This window comes from Schistocerca americana, chromosome 5 (assembly GCF_021461395.2).
Source record: "Schistocerca americana isolate TAMUIC-IGC-003095 chromosome 5, iqSchAmer2.1, whole genome shotgun sequence".
NCBI classification, from domain to species: Eukaryota; Metazoa; Arthropoda; class Insecta; order Orthoptera; family Acrididae; genus Schistocerca; species Schistocerca americana.
Window position 1 is genome coordinate 550263801 of NC_060123.1, and position 12569 is coordinate 550276369.

General features: G+C 39.3%; 1 protein-coding gene across 2 annotated transcripts in view; it reads left to right on the forward strand.

Moving 5' to 3' along the window:
• LOC124615973 (venom dipeptidyl peptidase 4-like) overlaps positions 1-12569 on the forward strand; it is a 572498-nt gene that overhangs the window by 518890 nt on the left and 41039 nt on the right. For both annotated transcript variants that reach the window (XM_047144175.1, XM_047144174.1), the window contains exons 5-7: positions 1583-1635; positions 1771-1982; positions 4991-5160. In XM_047144175.1, the coding sequence (XP_047000131.1) occupies positions 1583-1635; positions 1771-1982; positions 4991-5160 (435 nt within the window). The remainder of the gene's footprint in view (positions 1-1582; positions 1636-1770; positions 1983-4990; positions 5161-12569) is intronic.

Here is a 12569-nt window from a genome sequence, read left to right on the forward strand (position 1 = left end):
AACTCCTTTGGTTCCATCAGATTCACCTGGTCCTACTCCAAATCCCATGCCACTTTCCTTGATGTTGACCTCCACCTGTCCAATGGCCAGCTTAGCACATCCGTCCACATCAAACCCACCAACAAGCAACAGTACCTCCGTTATGACAGCTGCCACCCATTCCACATCAAACGGTCCCTTCCCTACAGCCTAGGTCTTCATGGCAAACGAATCTGCTCCAGTCCGGAATCCCTGAACCATTACACCAACAACCTGACAACAGCTTTCGCATCCCGCAACTACCCTCCCAACCTGGTACAGAAGCAAATAACCAGAGCCAATTCCTCATCCTCTCAAACCCAGAACCTCCCACAGAAGAAACACAAAAGTGCCCCACTTGTGACAGGATACTTTCCGGGACTGGATCAGACTCTGAATGTGGCTCTCCAGCAGGGATACGACTTCCTCAAATCCTGCCCTGAAATGAGATCCATCCTTCATGAAATCCTCCCCACTCCACCAAGAGTGTCTTTCCACCATCCACCTAACCTTCGTAACCTCTTAGTTCATCCCTATGAGATCCCCAAACCACCTTCCCTACCCTCTGGCTCCTACCCTTGTAACCGCCCCCGGTGTAAAACCTGTCCCATGCACCCTCCCACCACCACCTACTCCAGTCCTGTAACCTGGAAGGTGTACACGATCAAAGGTAGAGCCACGTGTGAAAGCACCCAAGTGATTTACCAACTGACCTGCCTACACTGAGACGCATTCTATGTGGGAGTCACCAGCAACAAACTGTCCATTCGTATGAATTGACACAGGCAGATGGTGTTTGTTGGTAATGAGGATCACCCTGTGGCTAAACATGCCTTGGTGCACGGCCAGCACATCTTGGCACAGTGTTACACCGTCCGGGTTATCTGGATACTTCCCACTAACACCAACCTATCCGAACTCTGGAGATGGGAACTTGCTCTTCAATGTATCCTCTCTTCCCGTTATCCACCAGGCCTCAATCTCCGCTAATTTCAAGTTGACGCCACTCATACCTCACCTGTCATTCAACAACATCTTTGCCTCTGCATTTCCGCCTCAACTGACATCTCTGCCCAAACTCTTTGCCTTTACAAATGTCTGCTTGTGTCTGTGTGTGTGCGGATGGATATGAGTGTGTGTGCGAGTGTATACCTGTCCTTTTTCCCCCTAAGGTAAGTCTTTCCGCTCCCGGGATTGGAATGACTCCTTACCCTCTCCCTTAAAACCCACATCCTTTCGTCTTTCCCTCTCCTTCCCTCTTTCCTGATGAGGCAACAGTTTGTTGCGAAAGCTTGAATTTTGTGTGTATGTTTGAGTTTGTTTGTGTGTCTATCGACGTGCCAGCGCTTTCGTTTGGTAAGTCACATCATCTTTGTTTTTAGGTATATTTTTCCCACATGGAATGTTTCCCTCTATTAATATATATATATATATATATATATAAGTGAAAAGTATTTCATTTTCTTAAAATTACACTGATACCACCAATGTTATGTCTTTTCTATGTAAATATTCCAATTTTTCTACTTAAAAATGTTTATTTTATCATCTATTCTGCTTTCAGCTATTCAGACATACCTACTTGGCCCAGTATGAAATCATCAACATAGAGAAGAAGTAAGTTTATAAAACAGGCACTGATGAATTGCTGTTTGATGGAAGTCTACTAAGTAGTAATTAACCATTATGCTCACATGTAAAATTTCTCATACAAATGTTTTCTTTTCTCAAATTTCTCCCTCTCTGTTGCAGAACAAAAATGCCTCTAGTAAATAGTGAGGGACTATTAGACAACAAGGTGTTGCAGCTTGTTGTGTGGGCACCCACTGGAAATGCACTTGTGTATGTTTACCACAATAACATATATTACCGTCCAACAGCTGAACTTGCTAGAGAGTTTAAGCTTACCACCACAGGTAGCTTTGGATCAATTTATCATGGTACACCAGACTGGGTATATGAAGGTAAGGAAGATAATCTAGCTTTTATTGGCACACCGATGCTGGAAATGTTTTATTATGCAGCAACAGATATTCTTAGGCGCAAATACTCAATGGATATTGTAGAGAGTTCACCTTTCATGAAGCAGATGACAGAATCAGATAAGATAAATATTTTCGGATGGAAATAGACAAATAGTATCTACAAAAGAAAAAGAAGGAATAAAACAATGTGTTTGGCAGAATAGACAAGCTACAAAATTACACCTAAGTGACAGAATTCTACCACACTTCATGCCAATGCATATGGCTGCCATCTTGTTTATGGTCCACATGGAGAATCAGCATAAGTAGATAACCACAGATATGCTACAGAATATTACTTGTGTTCTGTCTAAGATAGCTTTCGAGCATTTTGCTTGTTAGGAAGATCCATTCGTACGCCAACTTCAGCAATATCAACTGTGCTGGTCCACTTAAATAATTTCTTAAAATAATTACCCAACCACTGAGGTGTAATGTAGCAAGCAGCATGTATACAAAGTCACAAAAAGAGCATAAATTCCCCCAATAATTCTGACTGTTATGAGAACTTGTAAGAAAAATCATCTTTTCTCACAAAAGATATTCATAATAAACCTCAGTAAAACTGTATGCGAAAAGAGATTCAAATAACCTAGTTTGCTCATTAAAATCTATATAATCACACAAAACTTTTCCTTTTGTAAGTTATGTTACAACACACTTCTTATTTTTAAAGCTGTACTTGACACTATTTAATAAAACTGAACTGACATTTTGATACTTTTATTTTAAAAAGAGGCAGAAAATCTGTGTGTCTGCTGGTCTGCTGGTCCACTTAAATAATTTCTTAAAATAATTACCCAACCACTGAGGTGTAATGTAGCAAGCAGCATGTATACAAAGTCACAAAAAGAGCATAAATTCCCCCAATAATTCTGACTTGTCTTCTGTCTAAGATAGCTTTCGAGCATTTTGCTTGTTAGGAAGATCCATTCATATGCCAACTTCAGCAATATCAACTGTGCTGGTCCACTTAACTTAGACAATCCACATTTATTGTTGCATCCTGCCACAGACAACACTAAAAATTCTAATGTGATGGCTGTCTCTCTTGCACTTAACTGTTAAAGTTACCACATGGCAACTTAAGGAACTGTACACTGCCTTTTTTTTAAAAAAAAAAAAAAAAAAAAAAAAGTGGAGCATCCAGCATGAAACTTCACAGGTTTGGAAGGTGTGTGGTGTTATTGCAATGATTACAAAATCAAGTGACCTTTTCAAAGAACTTGACAGTATGTGTCTGTTTATCAGTATGATATCACATGTCCTCTGACTTAGTGCATGATCTGATTGAGTTGAGAAAGGCATCATAAAGCCATTGTATCATTTCCTGCTGTAAACTGGCTGGCAACTGTTGTATCCAGTCTGTGATCATGCACACAGTTCGTATAGATGTTTGCCTTGTGTGGATGAGCACTGTCCTGTTGAAAAATAGTACCACAATACTGTTGATTGAGAAGTAACACATGAGGACACAGGATGTTCATGACCTATGTTGTGTTATCAGAATTTGCAGTCACTACCAGAATTTGTGCAGTGATCTGAAGTCATACTCGATGACTCCCCACAGCATGATGCTAGTAGTAATAATGCTATGCCTCCCAAAAAAACATTGGTAGAATTGGATCTCTCCCAACAACAATGGTCATCTGGGGTAGTGCCAAACTTCAGTTCGTTGCTGAACACAATGTGGCAGCATTCGTCAGCAGTCCATGGTTTTCTGTTATAGCTCCACTCCAAACAAAGCTATTTGTGTTATTGTATTAACAGCAGCCTATGCTTGGGACAATAACGCCCCAGTTAAGCTGCTACTCGTCTCCGACCAATGGTGCAGGATGACACAGAATGTTGCAAGAAGTCTATTACTTGTTCTTAGATGGAAAGACCAGATGCGAAGATGCACAATGTGCTTTGTGTAACAATACAGTGATCCTCCCTGGCTGGGACCTCAACAACAAGTATGCCTGCCCTCACATTACCATGCAGTCACATCCAAACAGCCCACAAATCTTCACATTGCATTTTAATATATTCTGAAGCAACATTATAAGGAAGTGTAAGCAGCATATATCATTTATTTAGAGCATCTCAGACCCCATGTTATCACAATTGCAAAGCCTTGGCACATCTGATAGCTCCCTCTGTTCCTCTCTGATAGAACTATTCACCCAGTCAGTTTCTATGGGTGTAGCTTGCTATTTCGGTGTTTTGCCTATGACACTTGTACACTGTGACAAATGTTGTTACAGAAAAGCACAAGAGTCAGTATCTTGTTTTCAGCAGCTACCTTGCTGTTACAAGTTGAGATCTGATCTTCCATTGTTTGACTAATGAGACATTAAGGCATTGCCTGATTCAGTAGACTTACCAGAAACTGTGGTGAAAGCCACAGCATATTTTATGAAATGTCTCCTAAATTTAGGCTGTGTGTCTGACAGATTTACCCCCACATATTAATAGTGAACATTCATACAGGACAATGTTGGAAGTATAGAATTTTGCTCTAGTTTGTCAGCAAGAAACAGAAAATGGATATTCTACATTGCTTGAAGTTTCGTCAAAAATTAAAGTTCTTGGCTCTGAGTAGACTCCTGATCCTCACATTAATACTTTGATCATACTGCCAATGAACAATCAATGTCTCTAGAATCATACCCATTGCTTAATGTGTTTCAATCAGATATATGTAACTTGCATTTCATTGCCAAAATAATAATTTTTCTCATTTCTTAAAAATGCTACCAAACTTTTTATTCTCAACATGCACAATTTTAGCAAACTCGCATTCTCTTTTCTGTTGTAGGAAATAGTATTAGTTTAACTGATTATATGCATTTACTTAGCTGTTTCGTTTTGTCCCCAAAAGGGAACTTATTTTTTTGTTATTAACATAATGTTACTGAAACTGGATTTTCAATTACTGAATTTAACCTTTCTTCTTTTTTCAGAGGAAGTCCTTGCATCAAATAAAGCACTCTGGTTTTCTCCAGATGGGAAGAAATTGGCTTATGCAACATTTAATGATAGTTTAACACGTTTTATGACAATTCCATATTATGGATCTCCTGCAAATCTGGAGTTCCAGTACACAAGAGCCGTCAATGTACGATACCCAAAGGTGATTACCAGTTTTCCAAAACAGCAAAGCTACTGTAATCTCATAAATGTAACATTAGTCATTAATTGGGAAATATTGAGGCACATTTCTTGAAACTTTCATTTTCAGCTTTCCATAAGCTAATGATGGTAGCTGACAATTTCCTGATGCTTTACATGATAATCAAATATTTTCATTACATTTATATGATATCATCACTATCATTACTTATATTACAAACTGAAACATGCAGACTATAGTGCCCAGTGTGTTATATATAGTATAACATTCGCCTTTGTCTCTCCCAGTTCTCATAACAGATGGCTCCCTTTCCTTCTGGGGTCTGAGGGATCTACCTCCTTTCTAACATCACTAACCTACATCAGCCCATCCCAATTTTCTTCTCAAGAAAGAAACTAATGGCCACAATAGCTAGGATAGTTTCTCATGCTTTTACATGTGTGCATAATAATGAAGTGACTTTAGGTTATGTATACATGGGGTGTTCATTTTAAATGGAGACTTGAAATATCTCAAAAACTACATATTTGATGAAAAAATTATAATTCTTATTTGCTTGTCTCAGCGGGGGACATCCAATGTACCACACTTGACCTGTCACCCTACCTTGTGCATGAGTGGCAGGGGCCAATTTTGAAATATTCAATGGGAATCCCCATTTTTTATAGCAGATCGCAACTCTACAGAAAAATCTACGTACATTTTGTCTGAAGCATTATCTTCATTTCATCACAGATGGCACTGTGATTGAAGGAATAGAGATGGGTACGTAATCGTAATTTATGACAATGGCACATGGGTCCCCACCTGTATGCTGTGAGGGTAGGACAGGCCGGTATTTCATAACATCTAATTGGAAGTCCCATTTGCAATATTGTATTCCTCTGACATGTTGAACAGAGGACTACCCAATGCGCCACCATGGCCATGTAGCGAACTACGACGTATAGTAACAGGCAATACATTGTGACCAGAGCTCACGTACCATGCAGACATAGAACAGGTAGCAGCTCTAAACAGTGCAATCCTTGTGTAGTGTTCATTGCCTGCATGTCTACCTATCATTTGAAGAACAGACAGGCAAGTGGACAATGAATGTTGCAAACCCAGTAGAAAAAATTGAAATGATCCTGATTTACCGAAAATGTAGGAGAAATGTTGAGGCTGGTGTTGCCTTGTATGCCAAGCATTTCCCAAGGGGAAGCTCCCTCTTGTTTATCCTTTTACAAGGTGGTGGATGCCTTTATGTCTGATGGTAGCATACAGAATGGCAAAAAGAAATGAAGCAAATGTGTTACACGAGAAGCTCATGAAAGAGCTGTACTAGCAGCAGTGCACCACAACCCAAGGATAAGTTCCTGGAAATAACACTGCGATTCTGGTGTGTCCATATGAAGTTTTTGTCACAATACTGCATCATCATAAGTATCATCCTTACCAAGTGTCACTGCATCAAGTACTCCATGGTGTCAATTTCCATAACCGGGTAGTGTTTGTGAAGGGCACATCAACAAAGTCAAACAACCACCACATTTTTTTAATAATTAAATGTTTCCCTGAGACATTTAAGTCTCTTTTTATTGTCTACAATAACGATTGAAGCAGACTAAATGAATTAAAATTTGTGCTGTGGCCGGGACTCAAACCTGGGTCTTCTTGCTTGCTAGGCAGAAATGTAAGGGAAAAATGAATTGAAGTTTGTGCTGGGGAGGGCACTCAGTTTAGGTGGTTCATGCAACAATGTTGACCATCGTACTGTGATGGTGTAATGGTTAACATTTCTGCCTAGCAAGCAAGAAGACCCTGGTTTGAGTTCCGGCCCAGCACAAATTTTAATTAATTTCATCTGCTTTGATCATTACCCCCACATTTGTTGCTGAGGTACTATTTTCCAATGAATCTACATTCACAAACCATGGTAGTGTTAACTGACATAACATGCATTATTGGAGTATGGACAATCCCCACTGATAATGGCAAGCTGACCATCAACATCCTTGGCCAGTAAATGTATGGTGTGGCATCATGGGAAACAAACTCATTGGTCTGTATTTTACTGAAGGCACATTGAATGGAGGCAAATATTGAACATTTTTGGGAGAGGAACTATTAGTACTACTGCATGATGTCACCCTGAATGTTCAACAGCGTATATGGTTTCAGCATCACAGTTGCCCGGTGCATTACACAATTGATGCACGGTAGCTATTACACTGTCTTTACACTGGTCTGTGGGTTGGCAGAGGTGACCCTGTTAATTGGTCTACTAGGTCACTGGATTTGGCATCACCAGATTTCTTTCTGTGAGGAAAAGGTGAGGCTTACTAGCAAGTGCCAACAGGCCATGAAGACATGGTCAACCGCATCAGAAATGTCTCTGCTGACATTCCCACAAAAATGCTTATATCCTTTGTGCAGTCATTTGAAAAGTGGATCACTAAGTGTACTAGAGTTGATGGTAGTACATTTGAACACTTACTCTAATTGGAAAAGCAGAGTAGCATTCACCTCGAGCCAGGGCCACAGTGGCATGTTGAGTAGTCTCCTATTCAATGTGTTGGAGGAACACAACATTGTGAATGAGATTTCCAATTAGAAGGTATGAAATACTGGTCTGTCCTGCCCTTGCAGCATAGAGGAGGGGTCCCATGTGCCATTGGATATTCAAGCCATCACAAATTATGATTGAGCTCTCATTTCTATTCCTCTGATTACAGTGCCATCTGTGGCAAAATGAAGAAAATGATCCAGAGAAAACATGTACATTTTGCTGTAGAATCATAATCTGAAGGGAAAAAAAAATTCAAAGCTGCCATCCATCCATTGGGTGGAGTGATAGGTCAAATGTGGTGTCATTGGATGTTCCCCATCTGAGACAAACAAATTGCAATTATAACTTATTTTGATCCAATGAGTAGTATTCAAGATATTTCAATGTCTTCAGTTAAAATGAACGACCTGTATGTATGTATTTAATCTGTGTGTGTGTGTGTGTGTGTGTGTGTGTGTGTGTGTGTGTGTGTGTGTGTGTGTGTGTATGTGTGTCTGTGTGTGTGTGTGTGTGTTGTGTGCAAAGTGAAAAAAATTTGTTTTTGTTTTGCTGTAAGGGAAAATTGGTCAACAGGACACAATCATGTTCACATGTTGCTAAACTACAAATATATACAATAGAAACACTGCAGTTAATTTATCCTGCAAACAGCTAGACTGGAAACAAAGCAGGCACAAATCAAAGAGAATCAGATGAAAACAACAACAGAAGAACTTTCTCAAAGGTACTCAAATGTGTCAAAAAAGTGAATAAGTCGCTTAATTGTTAGTCTCCACATCATTATTAAGGAACAAGTAAACCACTGCAGTCAGAGATAAGCAAATTTTTAAGGTTGGAGAAACACTTCATTGCAGATATTCAAGTTTTAGAAAGATGTCTCCACTATTAAAAGCTCCCCCAGCTCCACAAAAAAGCTTTAGACATAATAAAGATTAGAGTTTTAGGTCCTAAACTTGACTCCCCATTGCTAGGGATGATTTTTCAGTAGGTACATCATCACAATCAGCCACAGTGGCAGCTGTATGTCTGTATAACAAAAAATCCAGCTCTTCAAGGACTTCGTGTGGTATTTTTACACTTACAGGCTAATAAATGTACTTCTTAGTAATGTTTGTCATCTGTCTATACTAATAATAAATCAGTAAAACTGTCATGTTTGTCTGTTTGAAAACACATCTCCAAAACTACTAGACAGTCCTTAACGGGGGTTTTCACAGGTAATTTGAGAATAGCTTGGGCACTATATGGGCTTCATTCCATGAAGAATGAACCATGGGGAAAAAAGATATCACAGTTGAAAGTTTTAGCCATAAAAATTGTGCAAATGTGAAAATAACCCTGTTACATTTTCAGGAGTAACCAGCCGAACTGTTTTCAATGGCATTTGGTATGGAGATAGCTTGAATCCTGAGGATGAACACAGGCTGCTTTATAAAGTGTGTGGTACAGGATACTAATTAATTTCAAGAATAATGTGTGAATTAGGAAACAAATATTTACTCTTTGAAAATCTATTAATTCTTTGACTTTTGATGTTTATCGTATTAGTGGCAATGCTTTTCTGGGTTGATATATGTTACTTGATACAATTTGAAGTAATGAATACAATACTTATATAATCTTAATCACGTTTAATCTATACTTCTACAAGATTTGTTGCATAATGTACACCTTGTATAACGTATAGTTAATTCAATACCATGATTCATAGATGAGCACTCCTGCCCATACCCCTCTGTATGCACTGCTTGGAACTGCACATGCATCATGTGCTAGGACAGCTTGGCTGCTTGAGGGGCAGGGGGGGGGGATTGGGATTGGGGGGGGGGGACAGGGAAGGAGGAGGGAAGGGTGCACATACTTATCCAAATAGGCAGAGACCTAAGGACAGTTGATGTTATCACATGTACAGTAGCTTACTTATTCATCATCACTCATCATAACAAAACTACTGATATGTGAGTACAGGCATGGGCAATAGCAAGTTAATAATAAGAATGAATTTAGGGTGAACTGTGAAATTCACAGCCACAGTACTAGAACTAAAAGTAAAAGTAATTTCTCTGCATTGGATTCAGAATGGATTATTATATTCTGGTACAAAAGGTTGACATCTTTTGACAAGAAACGCATTTCTTAATACCCTTTTGACCTTTTTTTCACCAAGGCAATTGATGCAGTGGTAAGGCAATGAACTCATTAATGGTGTACTTCCAGACTGATTAGAGTCCTTACAGGCAGTACACATATCATCATAACTTCCAGCATTTGAAGAACATGACAGTCAGTCATTGAAACATTATGCATAACAAAACAGTAACAACAACTTCGAAAAACACTCAAAAGTGCACCATTAATCAATCACTCTGAGAAAACCTGAGAGATCACATCAGCAGACTCACCTTCAGGAGGGTGTCATTTGGAATCCTCAGCTGGTTATCCAGATTTAGAGTTTTGCTTAACCCTATCAGTGCTGTGGACATATATACATGTCCTCCTCTGCTACTGCACATGTATACATGCACCTCTTGGGGTTTCCTACAGTGCTACTGACGTCTGTACGCACCCTGAACCACCGAACTCTCACTGCTGTGGATGAGTTACTTCCATATGTTGGCAAACAAAAAGTTTTAAATATTTATCATACAACACATGTGCCTCAATGTGTGCTGTCATTTGCAAAAAATAAAGAACTTCATTTCAGTATCTTGAACCACTTATGAAATACGATGATTGTCATGGCCAAATAGACCCAGTTCACAGAGACAGAAATGTGTTGCATGAGACTGTCTGTGGGATATAAAAATCCATCGCTCAAGAACAACATGAGATATCATTCAATTCTCAATTTTAAATAAAATTTTGATATATTATGTAGATGTCATACACAGTGATGTATAAGCATAAAATCAACCATGTGCAAAGTTTACACAGTGCATTTTTACCTCTGCAAACTCTTTAAAATAGCATGCAATCTATTACTTAATTTTATGCAGCACAGTAACTATACAAATAATACAAAGCAATTCAGTCCTTTATTGAGTGAAGATATCACACTGTAAAATGTGGAAGCATCAAATTTTTTCAGCAAATAGCTGTCTTAAAATCAGATGATAAGTATTTCACAGTGGCTGGAACGCCATTTCTCAGCCCTGATATCAGCATTTTCTGAACAGTACAGTCACATCAAAGCTGTGTTCAGCATGGAAAGCAGAGAGCATGTATGTAGCTGCGAAAGAGTTAAAGTGAATTCTGAAATAGATCCAATCAAAGGGCATGGTTGATTCACTTCTCCATTGATACCCATTCTGATTTATTTCAGTCTCTAATGACCTTATTGTTGATGGAATATTAAACCTCAGTCTTCCTTTCCTTTTTTGGTGGCAGCTGGAAGGGCTATGTTGACTCAGACAATCTGCAACTACCTGATCAACTTGGCCTCAAAGTACCTATTACGAACGAAAGTACAAAAGTCTGGCATTGCAGTGTGTAAATGAGGTTAGTAAAGAAACACTTGAAACAAAAGTTGGCTCAGTATCATCATTCTGTCTTCACCAATGTGTGCACAATTTGTCCAAAGCTCAATGTGCATTGTACAAGAGAATGAAAGCAGTCAGGGCCAATAAACATCTCATGTATGGAGTCCTATGAGGTCAGCAAGGAGGTTGGTCAGTCATGTTTTGGATAGCTACTATGCCTTCCATCGTTATCAAGGATGAGTTGAGCATTGTACAGCTACCCTGCACCAGATTTTGATTTCAAAAATGTGCCCTTTCAAATGGATTGCCATTATTTTGGTTATTACTTTGTTTTTGTTTCACAGTAAAGCTGTAAGTCTTATTCTTTCCTTTCCTGCTGCCTTGAATATGTGTTCGTAGATACACAGATGTTGCAACAATTTTTGGCATCATTTTTGTTGTAACGGTGACCGGAACGGTTGCGGGGTAGTAGTGGCAGAAACGCGCGGGACCTGCGGAGCGGCCCGCGAACAACAACACAATGGGAGAGGACAGACATGACCAACGGAGGACCTTATGACACAACAAGAACAGACAACAGAGTAACGAACCAAAACGAGACAACCACATCCACTGGAATAGAAACACGAATTCAATACGCTGTCTGAGACGATATATACTGAGACGCAACACAATGTTAGACTGCTGGCTGAGCATGAAGCAGGCGCTTAAGTATGCTATCGGGGGTGCCGCTATTGGCTGCTGGGACCACATGTTTCACTGTGGCGCCCTCACACTAAAAGCGGGCCAGGAGGCGCACACCGCCACAGCTTACGGCGCGACGGTGCAGAGACCTCTATGGGTCTTCGACGTCCACGACGTCTGGCGTGGATTCAAATTCCGCAGCGTGCGGTACCAGAATTTTATATAATGAGTGTTAGAAACAGCATAGTATAATGTTGCAACATGTATCAGCTGATCGTAGAGTTCAAACTTGTAAGCACTGGGAAAAGTTAGATGAGGAAGGAGAATCGAACTATACCAATAAATATTCTCCTACCAGTTTCATTCAGTATTTAAAATAACCCTCAATCTTAATGATTATTTGTTAACTGATTGACTTTTTGCATTCTGAGAATATTCGAGTGTTCTAATAAGCATAAGAATTATGTCTTTGAAACATGGATGCCCACTGAAAACTAACAAAAATTTCAGAAATTGAATAAACTGAAGAATTAAGTCTTTGTTATACTTTTATTTTTTAAACAGATAACTGGTTTTGACTTTACTTCTATCTTTATATTTTAAAAAGGACAGTGATGCACATGGCAATAGATGCAAATGTCATCCATCTATGAGTACACATCAGGTGAATTATTGCTCTTTTTAAGATCTGATGA